The 16,331-nt window shown below is 41.1% G+C and overlaps 1 protein-coding gene across 2 annotated transcripts in view; it reads right to left on the minus strand.

The window, feature by feature from the left end:
• PTPN21 (protein tyrosine phosphatase non-receptor type 21) overlaps positions 1-16,331 on the minus strand; it is a 78,663-nt gene that overhangs the window by 33,004 nt on the left and 29,328 nt on the right. For both annotated transcript variants that reach the window (XM_070797969.1, XM_070797968.1), the window contains exons 3-6: positions 9,721-9,890; positions 3,808-3,905; positions 2,287-2,354; positions 1,203-1,273 (exon numbers count right to left, since the gene is read on the minus strand). In XM_070797969.1, the coding sequence (XP_070654070.1) occupies positions 1,203-1,273; positions 2,287-2,354; positions 3,808-3,905; positions 9,721-9,890 (407 nt within the window). The remainder of the gene's footprint in view (positions 1-1,202; positions 1,274-2,286; positions 2,355-3,807; positions 3,906-9,720; positions 9,891-16,331) is intronic.

The following is a 16,331-nucleotide window of genomic DNA, read 5'->3' on the forward strand; positions in this document are numbered from 1 at the left end:
CACGATGAGAACTGTGAACTGCCATGACACTGGGCTGCACTGCCTACCCCTGAAGACTCTGGCAGGTCACGGTTCTAGTCATCTTTGTGCCACAGCATTGAGCACTCGCCTCATAACAGAATAGCAGCACTAAATTATCTTTGAAGGAGATGCACAGATGAATGAATGAAAATAACAAAAGATAGAGCAAGGTGTGCCCGAAGGATTAATTATGCTGAAAAAAATGGGTTCATTTGGACAGCAGAAGATAGAGCTGGAACGGCAGGATTGAACCAACTTGTGAGAAGCCTTTAATCCCAGGGGTGATGAACTCAGGCTGGTGGAAAGCGAGAAGATTCACGAACACTCGAGGAGAGGAGGGGAGACAAGTAGAAAGAGCTATTTTAGGAGAATTAATCTTTTGTGAGTGACTGTCTGGATTTGAGTGGGGACAGACTAAAGGCAAAAGGTTATTTTTAACAGGAAGGGGTGAACAATAGGTTATAATTAGACAGACCTGGGTTCACATCCCACCTCTACCACATGTAACTTTGGGCAAGTTATTTATAGTCTTTGTGAACTTGATTTTCCCAATCTGTAAGGAGATAATAACATTTACCTTAAAGAGTCGCTATTAAGAATTTGATGATACATAAAGTACTTGGAGCTGAGTGGCACTTGGTTTAGCGTAAAACCTAGCGTTCTCCAGGACAGGGTTTTCAGAAAACACATCCAGCTTCACTCTCAAAGACCAGGATCTGCCCAGAAGCAGGGGCCAGAGCAACCAGCCCGCTGCTCTCAGCACAGCTTGCCTAGAGGACAGGGAGACGGCTTCCAAGGCGGCGGTGAGGCTGGGGGCAGGCCCAGAACACCACATCTGCCACAAAGGAAACAAATCTCTCTAATCTTGGTTAGCCTGCACAGGGCCGGGCCACCGCCCAATCCTTCAGTGCGCGGGAGGAAGGGCGGGCAGCCTTCAGGGGCTGGCCGCTCTCAGCTTTCTCAGCTTCATCAGTGACACAACGTGAATAACAGATGGGTTAATATGGGGAAGTGCTCGGAAGAGCGCTGGGCAGGCGGTGAGAGCTCTGCCCAGGTGGGGAGAGCTGGGTAACTAGAGTAGGCGCAGCAGCAGCAGTAAAGGTCCACATTTAATGCTGTCAACCCAGGGTTCAAATTGAAACAGGCACGAGTCCTAATCTGTCCCCACTTCTCAGCGTTACCTGTATTTCTGATGCAGTAAGGCCACTTTTTGGGTTGCTTCTTCCAACACTTTTTCATCCTGTAACCACTCCTGGAAAAACACACGACAGTAGTATGGAAACAAATCACTCAAATTTCTTAGGAGGAATCTGTGCTACTGTTATTGACTCTTGTCCCCAGCAGGCAAAACTAGGGCTAGAATCAGTATCTGAGAGCTTCACTAAAGGACATAATCATGACCTTTCTGAGAATTAAGTGGCTTCTGCTCAAAAGCCAAAACACTTGCCCTGCCTTCTCAATTCATCCCAGAGAAACTTGCTGCTGACTAGTTGCGAAGCTGTGTCCAACTCTTTCCGACCCCATGGAATGTAGCCCATCAGGCTCCGCTGTCCATGGGTTTTCCAGGCAAGAACACTGGAGTGGGTTGCCATTTCCTTCTCCAGGGGATCTTCCCAATCCAGAGATCAAGCCCACGTCTCCTGCTTGGCAGGTGGATTCTTTACCACTGGGCCACCTGAGAAGCCCCCAGAGAGTTACAGATGGGTTATTTCAGGTTGTTAACATTCATCAGCCAGTTCCAAGCCCAGCACGTAACGGCACCTCCTGCATTCCCTGGCTGGCTGTGTGACAGTCAGAGCAGCGCACCACTTCCTACAGGTGTTGCAACACCTGTCAATCCCACCAGTATTGACTTTAAAAAGTAGAAGCAGGGTCTTTTTGTCATCTACTCTTTAAATTGCTGATGAGAAACGATATTCACTTCAACATAATTCTGTGAGGTCTCAAGTTTTCAGTTAAAATCAAAACCTCTGTAGTTCCTCAGAAGCTGGAAATGAGTGCCTCTCTTTAGACTCACATTCAAACTCAAAATGAATTTCGCTGGCTGCAGCCCAGAGGCCACAGACTCTTCTGTTTCTGTGCTTTTACAAGGACTAGAAGTCTATAACAGGGAAAGCAACAACTTAAGTTGTTTACAAGAAGGAGCTGATTTTTTTTAACTCTATCCCTACCTAGTAAGTCTAATATATGGGCTTCATTTCAGGGATTATCAAGGGTCTAGAAATCACTGTTGATAAAAATGTCCAATGTCAAAAGAATTCTTACCACAGGAAGCAAGGCAAATTTCTGAAGAAAATCCTGGGATTCATACTGATCAAAGTCACCAAAATCAGCTATATAAAATCACAAGTATTCACATGTCAATTATGTTTAATTGGAAGCAAAGCATATACACAACTAAATTCAATATGAAGTATACAGATGGTGTGCTTATGATTTAGAAGTCAAATCTGCCTTATAGCTTATAAAATGTATATTTTAAAAATTCCTTTTAAAATGTCCAACTCTTTGTAACCCTATGGACTGTAGCCTACCAGGCTCCTCAGTCCATGGGGATTCTCCAGGCAAGAATACTGGAGTGGGTTGCCATTTCCTTCTCTAGGGGATCTTCCCAACCCAGGGATCGAACCCGGGTCTCCCATGTTGCAGGCAGACTCTTTACCCAGACAGATTCATGTGTCTGGACTTGGAAAAAATGCCTCTTAATAAAGTGGAAAAAAAAAAAACACACATTACAAATTGTATACAAATCATCTCATTTTTTTTGTCACTAGAAAACAAACAAAAATCTACCCTATAATCATATATGCCTACTTATGTACAGAAAAAATGTTAAGAACAAACCAAAGCATTCATAGTAGTGATTACCTCTAGGGAATGGAATTAGATCATCTGAATATGTTACAGTGAGATGTATTTGTTTAGAAATTTTTAATTGTAAAAGAAACTGATAGTTCAGCAAAAAGCTTATGAAAAACTAACTCTTAAAGCCAAAGATAACACTTAAGAAGATTCAAAGTACTTTGAAAAGGAATATGGCTTCCTGAGTACAGGGCATTTTTTTCATCTAGGAAGGATATATATTATATCTCCATGTCTGCTAACATCTGAAGGAATTTTATTAATCATTCTTTCACATTAAATTTCAATTTCCAAGATTAAATGCCAGTTATCATTTGAAATAAAGTCCCATTAGAAGTCTTTCCAAAGTACATTACACATGTAAACACATATGGATTAAACATATGACAAACAACTCAAAAATACTTGTGAAATACAAAACTAATAATATTATGGTTGGCAATGTTCTATAATCTAGGGCAACTATTTAAGAAACCAAACCAATGACATACGCTTGAAGTGTAAGCGAATGTGACCTTTTCAACCCCACTGTTTGGCTGATCTTTCTTCTGAAAATACGAGCTAGCAGCAGATCAAGTCCCTGCACTAGAGGAATACATGGCATATTAAATGTTGTGTGTGTGTGTGTGTGCACGTGTGTGCGTGCGTATGTGTGTATTTCCTCTCTACTGTTGGTCTGTGCTGTGCTGACGTAATAACATGCTTAGCCTTCCAGAAGTCTCATATTTCATTCAAGTAATTCAAACCCATTCCTCCTCCACAAGGAAGCCCCTTAGATAACAGAAATAATATTCCACTAACACAGAAAACTACTCTATAGTAGTTACTTTCTATAGTCAGTTACTTTAAGAATTCCTTGCTGTTTTTGTTCAACATGTATTTTAATCTGATTGATCTATTACATTATCAATTGCCATTCTTTACCTTGAACAGCTAAGCCTGCAAGCTGAATTGCTTGTTCTAATGTACAAGGAATGTTTCCTTCCAAGATATCTTTCTTCAGCTGCAGATAATACTGATACCTATTAAAAAAAAAAAAAAGGTCAGTTTTTAAAAGTCAGTGTCGGTATTACCTCCAATCGGACACAATGCATTTTATCATTATTTGGTAGAGAAGCATCAACTAGTCAAAACTAAGCTCAGACGATTTCAAAGAATGACAGGAACGTTCCTTGATCATTTCTATACTGACAAATACACAGACAGACACAACAATTTATTGAGTCACTTATCCTTAACTGTAGTTATTTGAAAGCTACAAACTATAGCCACCTAGGAAACAGCTGGTCATCTATCTTGTACCCTGTAAAACAGTCTCGGTAAGTTTTGTTGTTTTAGTTGGAGAAACAGAGAATCAGTGGCTAATCCATACTTTAAAAACCCTTTGGAGGAACTTGGTGATGTAAGACTCTCCTAGCCCTGGACAGTAAAGTCAAAAGAAAAAATGGTTCCTGACATTTCAGACTAGGCGCATAATAAAATATTCTTTATTGAAATACCAAAAAGGATAGTTGCTAAAATCCTTTATAACAGTCTTTTAATGTGGGCTTACTTCTGTTTATGTTTTCAGTATATAGGGTATTAGTTACCAGCACAACCTTTAGTCAAGCAAACTTCAGTTAAACTTCAGATCTCCAATTTAGCATTTTGAAGGAACTTGGGAAAGTCATAATCTGTGGGTTTAAATTAACTCCAGTAAACGGTGCGTACTATCACCCCTTCACAAGGCTGAACAAGGAATGTACGTAAAGCTCTTAGCATAAAACTACAGCGTAGCTGGCACTTAATAAACAGCTGCTCTCATGGCTAGCAGCAGTCACCCACTTGCAGCCAGGCGGCAGTATTTCACCTGGCTGACTTCTCCGTTCTGATAAAGCTCTACAGTGAAGATCTGTTCTGCCTTCCTTTCATTTATTCACTAAGGTAATTACTGGGGCCTTCTATGCATCAAGCACTGTTCTAGATGCTGGGGATACAGTGCTGAACGAAGATCTGCCAACCCTCTGCCAATACAGGCTACAGGACTGTCTTGGATCCAGAATCTCTTCTGGGTTTGATGTCTGCAAAGCTCACAATGTGAGCTGTTCCCAGGCGCAGTTCACAATGGCGTTTCCTGGAGAGCCCCCCGCTTTAATCATTGCATATGAGTCCTTACATCATCCTACTTTATTTACCTTCGACATTTCTGTTCTTCGTTACCAAAAGTCTTGAGCAAAACACCATCTACTTCAATAAGAATTTAGATCCAACTTAAACCCTCTACCTGCTAGTGGCAGAACCCATAGATTTCCCTCCATCAGCAAAGAGAATGCTGGCAGCACTGGGTCTTGTCAATGAGGAAACCTTGCAACTTTCTCCCAGGAAGCTCCTTTCAAGCATCTAAAGTACTCTATATAGCCAGGACATGGAAGCAACCTAGATGCCCATCAGCAGATGAATGGATAAGAAAGCTGTGGTACATATACACAATGGAGTATTACTCAGCCATTAAAAAGAATTCATTTGAATCAGTTCTAATGAGGTGGATGAAACTGGAACCTATTATACAGAGTGAAGTAAGCCAGAAAGAAAAACACCAATACAGTATACTAACACATATATATGGGATTTAGAAAGATGGTAACAATAACCCTGTGTACAAGACAGCAAAAGAGACACTGATCTGATGTATAGATCAGTCTTATGCACTCTGTGGGAGAGGGAGAGGGTGGGGAGATTTGGGAGAATGGCATTGAAACATGTATAATATCATGTATGAAACAAGTCGCCAGTCCAGGTTCGATGCACGATACTGGATGCTTGTGGCTGGTGCACTGGGATGACCCAGAGGGAGGGTATGGGGAGGGAGGAGGGAGGAGGGTTCAGGATGGGGAGCACGGGTATACCTGTGGCAGATTCATTTTGATGTTTGGCAAAAGTAATACAATATTGTAAAGTTTAAAAATAAAATTAAGAATAAAAAAAAAAAAAGTACTCTATATAGAATATGCTGTCCACATATTCCACTCTAAGTATTCTTGGTCTTTTTCTTAATCAAATCACGGGAAAACAGGTGCACAGTCTAGACTGAAGCCTAGATTATGGCACATACTTTCCTAACTGGTCTCCTGCCTGTAGTCTTGTAACCTCTAATCTACCTTCCATGATGGGTGATCTCGGTAGAGTACACATTTCATCATTCCCTTCCATTAACACTCAAAAATGCCTGTCCCTATTGGTCTATGACTTCATGACTTGGGCATTTCTTTTTCCAAGCCTCTGTTCTCCTCTCGAGGTAGTATCTGAAATTCCCTAAATAATCAGTTGCTTTTATTATCCCCTTACTTTGCACAAGCTGCTCCCTCTAACTAGAAAACTCCTTGTAAAGTCAAGTGAAAAGTCACCGTCTTTGCCTTCCCTATTCACATTTCGTGCAACCCACTCCTCGGAATCCAGCGCTGTAATTCAGTTCAGTTCAGTCACTCACTCGTTTCCAACTCTTTGAGACCCCATGGACTGCAGCACGCCAGGCTTCCCTGTCCATCTCCAATTCCTGAAGCCTGCTCAAATTCATGTCCACTGAGTCAGTGATGCCATCCAACCATCTCATCTGTCATTCCCTTCTCCTGACTTCAGTCTTTCCCAGAATCAGGGTCTTTTCTAATGAGTAAGTTCTGCACATCAGGTAACCAAAGTATTGGAGTTTCAGCTTCAGCATCAGTCCTTCCAATGAATATTCAGGACTGATTTCCTTTAGGATTGACTGGTTGGATTGCCTTGCAGTCCAATGGACTCTAAAGAGTCTTCTCCAACACCACACTTCAAAAGCATCAATTCTTCAGCACTCAGTTTTCTTCACAGTCCAACTCTCACATCCATACATGACCACTGGAAAACCACAGCTTTGACTAGATGGACCTTTGTTGGCAGAGTACTGTCTCTGCTTTTTAATATGCTGTCTAGGTTGGTCATAGCTTTTCTTCCAAGGAGCAAGCATCTTTTAATGTCATGGCCACAGTCACCATCTGCAGTGATTTTGGAGCCTCCCAAAATAAAGTCTTTCACTGTTTCCATTGTTTCCCCATCTATTTGCCGTGAAGTGATGGTACTGCATGCCATGATCTTAGTTTTTTGAATGTTGAGTTTCAAGCCAGCTTTTTCATTCTCCTCTTTCACTTTCATCAAGAGGCTCTTTAGTTCCTCTTTGCTTTCTGCCCTAAGCGTGGTGTCATCTGCAAATCTGAAGTTACTGATATTTCTCCCAGCAACCTTGATTTCAGCCTGTGCTTCACCCAGTCTGGCATTTCACACGATATACTCTGCATATAAATTAAATAAGCAAGGCAACAATATACAGCCTTGATGTATTCCTTCCCCAATTTAAAACCAGTCCATTGTTCCATGTCCAGTTCTAACTGCTGCTCCCTGACCTGCATACAGATTTCTCAGGAGGCAGGTCACGTGGTCTGGTATTCCCATCTCTTTAAGGATTTCCCACAGTTTGCTGTGATCCACACAAAGGCTTTGGCATGGTCAATGATCAGAAATAGATGTTTTTCTGGAACTCTCTTGCTTTTTCCATGATCCAGCGGATGTTGGCAATTTGATCTCTGGTTCCTCTGCCTTTTCTAAAACCAGCTTGAACATCAGGAAGTTCAGGGTTCACATATTGCTAAAGCCTGGCTTGGAGAATTTTGAGCATTACTTTACTAGCATGTGAGATGAGTACAATTGTGCGGTAGTTTGAGCATTCTTTGGCATTGCCTTTCTTTGGGATTGGAATGAAAACTGACCTTTCCCAGTCCTGTGGCCACTGCTGAGTTTTCCAAATTTGCTGGCATATTGAGTGCAGCACTTTCACAGCATCATCTTTTAGGATTTGAAATAGCTCAACCGGAATTCCATCACCTCCACTAGCTTTGCTCGTAGTGATGCTTCCTAAGGCCCACTTGACTTGGCATTCCACTTGACTTCGCCTTTCCCTCCTCGAGCAGATCTTCCCAACCCAGGGACTGAACCCAGGTCTCCCGCACTGCAGGTGGATTCTTTACCAGCTGAGCCACAAGGGAAGGCCGTGCTATAATTAAAGCATGTATTATGATAATACACTGCAATTATTCATGTACACGGACCACCACCAGACTGTGACAACTCCTCCAGTGTAAGAATAAAGCATATCTACTTGTATATTCATCTCCCACCGTAACCAGCGTAATTCTTACAGACCATATTATATCTTCAATAAATGTTCAAAGAAATGAGACAAAGTAATAAGTTACTGTTTTCTCCTCCTCGCTTCTACTCTGAAATCTTTATAGCTCAGATCTGCTCTGTAGTCAGTTCATGCCAATCCCTAGAACCTGATTCTAGCTCCTTTGGTTATCCATCTTATTTCAATAATTAACTGCAAACTCAGTACTTAGAATACTCCACAAACACAGGGCAGTATCAGGATTTTACTATCTGCAAGCCATTGCGTTAGAAATGATTTGAAAGGCAAAGTTAAAGAAAACATGGATTTAAAATCTAAGAAAAAGATCTGTACACAAATAACTGTAGTGAGAGGCTATGACGGCTGCCATCTTAACATAAGTACAAGCAAATTCTAGAGTAGTCTGGAGAAGGAAAAGCTCACTGCAGCCTCAGGGGTCACAGAAGCTTTATGGAGGAGGTGCCTTTGGAACTAAAATCAGATGAACAGGATTCCGGTTACGTGTATCTGAAAGAAAGGTCTCGGACACAAAGGTGAAACTGCATGCAGCATGCTCAGGACACTGAAGTAATCCAGCTTGGCTCGAAAGTAAGGTTAAACGGTTAAAAAGTGCTGGATTCTGGAGAATGTAAAAGGCAGGCTCAAGAATCCAAATTTGGGATAAGCAACAAGGTCCTATTGTTCAGCACAGAAAACTATATGTAACATCCCGTGAAAAACCATAATGGAAAATAATATTCTAAAAGGAATGTGTGTGTGTATCTATATGTATGAATCACTAAGCTGTACAGTAGCAATTAACACAACACCGTGAGTCAACTATGTGAAAGTGTTAGTCACTCAATCCTGTCCAACTCTCTGTGACCCCATGGACTCTGGCTCGCCAGGCTCCTCTGTCCATGGGATTCTCCCGGCAAGAATACTGGACTGGGTTGCCATTTCCTTCTCCAAGGGATCTTCCTGACTCAGAGATTGAACCTGAGTCTCCCACATTGTAGGCAGATTCTTTACCATCTGAACCATCAACTATACTTCAATTTTTTTAAAAAAAGAACGCAAACTTGATTCCTTGTTTCTTTGTTTTCTTATCTCCAAGGAAAAAAAAAAAAATTAGTTCCTCTATCCCACCCCTTAATACATTCTATGCTTTCTGCATGTGTTCCTTTTAAGTGCATTTACTGGCCAATATTTTCTGATCTCAAACCCTTCCCCCATGTCTTTCTCCTTCCACACCTATGTACAGAACATGGCCACTGGGGTCAGAACTTCTACACATTTTCTTGAGGAGTAAACACATATTTTGTGGCTATTTTTGAAAAATCTCCTCTCTCATTTCATTGTTACTAAGGTCAGAAACAAATCCATAAATACATTAGGGGTGACATCACTTCAAGAGGAGTTCACAGCCAGGGTAAAAACGTCATTTTTCCTTGTAATCGTTCCTTCGTGCCCAGTGAACCCATACGTCAGGCAACATGCCACAAAGCACTCTGACACACCACATACCAGAAGCTCCAGGCAATGCTGTGGCTAAAAATGCGTGGTGAGAGGGCAAAGGTCAGTTTTACCTCCCGACTCCTCCAACCTTAGTCTCACTTTTCAGTCTCACTGGAATCCCTGAAAGCACACAGCACCTTCTTCCTTACCTGGTGATCTCCTGCTGCAGCTGTGAGACTGAAGGCACATAAAACACCACTCCAAAATAGACGGTAGGCTCCAACGCGTGCTTATCCAGCTGCTTCTTCAGAGGTTTCTCCAGATCCACCCACCGGCGCTGATTCTGCTTGTTGTAATACCAGAGGCTGAAGTAAGTAATCTGGAAAGAGAGAGAGTCACTGAAGGAAGCAGAGACAGACAGAAGACTTTGCCTGCTCTAGTCCGTGACCATTTCATACTGTTCATGGGGCGGGGGGGGCGGGCAGAGGGTGAGGCGGTTAGATGGCACCATCAACCCCATGGACATGGGGGAGACAGTGGAGGACAGAGGAGCCTGGCGTGCTGCGGGGCCATGGGGTCACAAAGAGCTGGACACAACCCAGTGGCTGAACAACAACACACCCATGACCTGAGACCAAGAGACCACAGTTTCCCATTGCTTCTCTGCTCAGAAAGGGACCACGGCAAAACCTAAAGGGGGTAAAAACCAAACAAGAGGCAGGCTCTGTCTCTGTACAGACACTCATTCAGGAGACAGAGGTGCGGACCTCCTTGATGGTCCAGTGGTTAAGACTCCGTGCTTCCCTGCAGTGGCCATGGGTTCAATCCCCGGCTGAGGAAGTAAGATCCCATGTGCCACACAGTCGGGGAAAAAAAAATAGAGGCAAAGGTCAATTACACTTGCACACTATTTCTTGAACCCTGCACAAAAAATGTCTAGATATCAGAATTCAGCAGATACTACACAATTTTACGTAAGTTCAACAACAAAACAAAAATACTGAAAATATATGTCGTTTTCAGTGAGTTCCCTGGTGGTCTAGTGGTTACGATTCAGTGCTTTCACTGTTGTGGCCTGGGTTCAACGTCTGATCAGGGAACTGAGATCCTGCATTGCACAGCCAAGAAAAAAAAAGGTTAGCTTTTAAAAATAAAAATATTAAATGTATCATAATATTTTATAATAAGCATAACTGGGGTTCTTCCTAAATTTTGACCAGATAGTATTAATTCAACTTGTCACTATATTCAAATTTGGCATCTATAAATAAATGCTGCTGCTGCTGCTGCTAAGTCACTCCAGTCGTGTCCGACTCTGTGCAACCCCAGAGACAGCAGCCCACCAGGCTCCCCTGTCCCTGGGATTCTGCAGGCAAGAACACTGGAGTGGGTTGCCATTTCCTTCTCCAATGCATGAAAGTGAAAAGTGAAAGTGAAGTCGCTCAGTCGTGTCCGACTCCTAGCAACCCCATGGACTGCAGCCGACCAGGCTCCTCCATCCATGAGATTTTCCAGGCAAGAGTACTGGAGTGGGATGCTGTTGCCTTCTCTGCTATAAATAAATAATTTCATGTAAATACTGTAGATTCTAGTGGTAAAGATGCAATTGCAATAGCCAAAGCAATCTTGATAAAGAAAAACGGAGCTGGAGAAATCAGATTCCCTGACTTCATGCTGTACTACAAAAGCTACACTCATCAAAACTGTTTGGTACTGGCACAGAAGCAGAAATAAAAGCCCAGAGATAAACCCATGCACCTATGGTCAACTAATCTATGACCAAGAGGGCAAGAGTACACGGTGGAGGAGAGACAGTCTCCCCAGTGATGCTGGGAACACTGAACAGTTACACGTAGAAGAATGAAATTTAAACACTCTCTAATACCATACATAAAAATAAACTCAAATGGACTAGACGCCTAAATCTAAGGCTGGACACTGTAAGTCTTGGCTGAAAACATGGGCAGAACACTCTCTGCCGTGAATAGCAGCAATATCTTTTTTGATCCGCCTCCCAGCAAAAATAGATGGTACCTACTGAAACGTAAAAGCTTTTGCACAACAAAAGAAACCAGAAGCAAAGAGGAAAGACTCAGGATGGGAGCAAGTATCTGGAACTACCATATGACCCAGCAACCCCATTCCTGGGCATGTATCCAGGCACTGAAACATGTACAATATCATGTATGAAACAAGTCGCCAGTCCAGGTTCGATGCACGATACTGGATGCTTGGGGCTGGTGCACTGAGACGACCCAGAGGGAGGGTATGCGGAGGGAGGAGGGAGGAGGGTTCAGGATGGGGAACACGGGTATACCTGTGGCGGATTAATTTCGATATTTGGCAAAACTAATACAATATTGTAAAGTTTAAAAAAAAAATTCAACGTGACACATGCACCCCCAAGTTCACTGCAGCACTATTTACAATAGACAAGACAGGGAGGAAACCTGAACGTCCACGGACAGGAGCAGATAAAAAAGATGCGGTACATATGCACTGTGGAACATTACTCAGCCGTAACAAAGAAGCAACGCCACACGCAGCGACGCCAACGGACCTAGAAATCGCCACACTAAGGAACCGCATCAGAGAAAGACAGAGTGTCGTATGATGCTGCTAACACACGGAATCTAAAAACACAAAGAACAGTAAAATGAACTTACTTACAAAACAGAAACAGAGTCACAGATGTAGAAAACCTTACAATTAATGGGGGGAAGGCGGAGGGACAAACTGGGAGATTGGGATTGATATATACACAATTATATCTATTTTATATATAATGCTACGGAGATAAATATACACAGACAAGAAGAAGCTATAGCTACGGCAGTAGTATTACTTACGTGTCCTACTCAGAGGCTTAAGAAAAACGCCCAGATGTCAGCATTTAAATCTCAGTTGCCATGTAACAAACCGTTTAAGTAAACCAATCCTAGCCCTTGACTGGTCAACCTGAAAAGGCGCTAATGCACGTAAGGACTGAGATGACAGCTTCCGGCCACTGCTAATATTTACCTCAAAAGTCAGTTGACAGATCAAGGCAACTGGAAAAATCACTGCTTTGTTCTAGACTCTAAAGTCACACTGTCAAACGGAGCTTCTCTGATGGTTGAGCTGCGGTATCTGCATTCTCTGGGGATGCGAAGTGCGGCCAGTGCAGCTGAGGAACCTAATTTCCAATGTCACTGAGCCCTAACGGACTGAAATAGCTGGAAACATCCAGTGGCCACTGCATTGGTTCATACAGCTTTAGAGCAACAATAATACAGTCAATAACAACACACGGCTATTTCTTTAACCGTAACCCTCAAAAAGTGAGTCATCAATTTACAGAGGGGGAAATAAAAACCAATATTAAAACATGTCCTCAATATTAATAAATTTACCTTACAATTTTTTTTTTTTTTTTTTAAACAAACGAAGACCCATACCTTTCAAATGAGTCTACTAGGGGCTTCTCTGGTGGCTCAGCTGTAAAGAATCCGCCTGCCAAAACAGGAGACACGGATTTGATCCCTGATTTGGGAAGATCCCACATGCCGCGGAGCAACTACGCCCGGGCGCCGTAACTACCGAGCCTGAGCTCCAGAGGCTGGGAGCCGCAACTCCTGGGCCCACGCGCTACAACTCCCCAATAGGAGAAGCCTGCAGGCCGCAATCAGAGGGGAGGCCCCTCACCCCGCTCACGACAACTCCAGAAAGGCCCGCAGGGCAATGAAGATCCAGCACAGCCACAAATAAACAAGTTTTTAAAAAATGAGTCTATTAATCATATAAACTCAACAAGAGTCAAAAATGTATGTATCTGTTTTCCCTTTATATCCAAATAGCTAGAGCAGTGCAGGAATTCAGTAAACTTTGAATAAAAGAACGAATATTCTCCTGCTTCTCAGCTGTCACCCAAATTATCACACACAACTGGAATATTCTGAATATTTACTATGTTGGACCAAGTTCTGTTCTAAGAACTAGAGCAATATTACAGATTAAATCGCCACTATTACTTTCCCCAATAGATGTTTGTGTGTGTGTTAAACTCTAAAACCAGTGTTTCTCCAAATGCCGTCGCTGGACCGCCTCTGCTGGAACTACCTGGAGCGCAATGAGGCCAACAGAGATATTAAACTCTCGTAATTCTCGTACCCACTCAAGTCTGGAAGTCACTGCACGTGGCGCCCCGCCTCTCTCGATGTTATGCAGGAGACAGTCAAATCAACAGCCTACCCTTGAAAAGCTGCATGGAAATCAAATTTTTGAAACCAAACACACTTTTAATACAGCAGAAAGTTGAGTCCTTCTGCTGTTAATTATTGCCTGAAGTTGTGATTATATTTGTAAAATAAAATATGTTATCTGTACGAAAAGAGTAGTATCATATTTTTGGAAAACAGGTACTATTCCTATTCCTTCTTCCATCTGAACTGCAACTTACAGAAAACAAAAATTAGTAATAGGAGGAAGCTGCTGCTAAAGTCCAAAGTCCTGGGTTTAATTTCTAACGCTTGCTGTGAAGTGGAAAAGTCAATTAGTCCAATTCCGTTTTCTCAACTGTATTAAGGCAATAATACCTCCCTCATAACTCCACCGTGAGATCTAAATGCAAAACATGTATGACTGCATTTTGCCACTAGAAAACCACTATGTTTTAAAAAGATTAGCTTTACCCACTCTGCCAAACATCAACAAAATCAACTGAAGATCTTGCCAAAAAAAAACCCAAGAAACCTTTCTAATTACATTTATTTGGTAATTACAACACAGTGCACTTCTGTTCATTGTATGTATGTTCGTGCTCTATTTTAGATTTAGATTGCATGTACCATGTTTGGTCTATAACACATACCACTGCTATGCACTAAGTTCTACAAATAATTTTTTTTTGCCATAAATCCAGAAGCCTGGGCATTCTTTAGGATCTAAAACTATTTTGGTCATAAAAATTAAAAGGTCTTTAAAATACTCTGTAAACATTACTCTTCCCTTTAAATCTAGTTGGACTTGAATACTCTGAACACAAAAATTTACATAGAAGTATAAAACCAAAAGTTTATTATATAATTTATGAATATGAACAGACATTATTATATAAAAATATATGAATAATCTGTTAGCATTCTTAAAAAGCACATTGTAGAAGAAATAAACTCTTAATATATGCTAAGCTTATTTACTTTAGCAATGCATTTATTACTTATGTCACATATATGGATAGAAAGCCAAAAAGAAATGCATTTGTGAAATTGCATCATAATTAGTTTTTTTACAAATGATATACCTTATAAAGAAGTAGTAAGAACCTTGTGCAAACAGCTGGATATAGATTTAGTAAATTATTAGTTGATTAGCTATTTTACACACAGGAGAGTCTACGACTTTGGAACATTAACCCCTTTTATAGTGCAGTAAGTATTTGCCTTGGGACTTATCCCTGTTTTCAAGTGCTATCTTAAGTAGTAAAGGCTAGCCAAAATTTGATAAATTAGCCTAAATACAAATTTGATAAAATTTGTATCATGTAAAATTAGCCTAAATACAAATTTGATACAATTTGTATCATGTATTATATTTCTAAAGTTGCTACTAGAAATGTTCATATACATATGGGTAACTAAAACCCTGTAACATTATAATCCTTGTATTCAATGCTTTCTTAGAATTTCTACACATAAAGAATGAAATAACAACATCTGATTCCAGAGGTTTTATAATATGGTTTGCTTCTAAGATGAGTAGGTAGAATTTGAGCAATAAAATGCTGTGATTAAATCTTCATCAGGCAAAGAATTTTCTGTATAAGTCCATTTGGGAGGATTCAAAGACAAGTACAGAACATTTCCTTCCTCACTCTACAGGCCAGCATTATCCTGATACCAAAGTCAGACAATAGACACCACCTGAAAAGAAAACTACGGACCAATATCCCGTATAATTATAGACGCAAAAATTCTCAACAAAATACTAGAAAACTGAACCCAAAAGCATACTAAAAAGATTATACACCATGACCAAGCAGGACTCAACCCAGAAGTGCAAGAGTGGTTCAACATACAAAAAACAATCAACGTGATATATCAGAATTACGGATGTGAGGGGAAAAAAACAGTCCTCTCAATTGACATAGAAAAAGCAATTGGCAAAACCCAACACCTCATGATAAAAAATAAAAAAACTAGAAAAACCAGAGAACTCTCCAAAAGCATTTATGAAAAACCCACAGTTACCATCATATTGAATGGTAAAAGACTGAAAATTTTTTGATCAGAAACAAGACCAGTATGCCCACGTTCATCACTGCTAGTCAGCACTGCAATTGGAAATCCTAGCCAAAGCAATTAGGTAAGAAAATGAAAGGCATCCAAAATGGAAAGGAGCAAGTAAAAGTGTGTCCATCCACAGACGACATAATCTTATATATATTTTTTAAATCTCCAAGATGTCTCTACCAAAAATATCAAACAGAAAATAAGCAAACAAACACAAGTACTAGAGAATAAAGTCAGCAAAGCTGCAGGGTTCAAGGTCAATATGCAAAACCAGTATGGTTCCATACACCCCCAAAGGGAAATTCAAAAGGGAAAGTAAGAAAACAATGCCATTTATAATAGCATCCAAACAAATAAAATACTAAGAAATAAAGTTAAACAAGGAAGTGAGAAGATGTGTATACTGAACAATACAAAACAGTGCTGAAAGAAGTTGAAAGGTTGCTGTTGAATCACACGAAGACACCGGGATTCTTGGCCCCCAGCGGAGAAGAATTCAATCTGGGGCCAGAGACGAGGCTTGATGGCTCAGAGCTTTTGTGTAATAAAGT

The sequence above is a fragment of the Bos indicus genome, chromosome 10 (genome assembly GCF_029378745.1).
Source record: "Bos indicus isolate NIAB-ARS_2022 breed Sahiwal x Tharparkar chromosome 10, NIAB-ARS_B.indTharparkar_mat_pri_1.0, whole genome shotgun sequence".
Taxonomy (NCBI): domain Eukaryota; kingdom Metazoa; phylum Chordata; class Mammalia; order Artiodactyla; family Bovidae; genus Bos; species Bos indicus.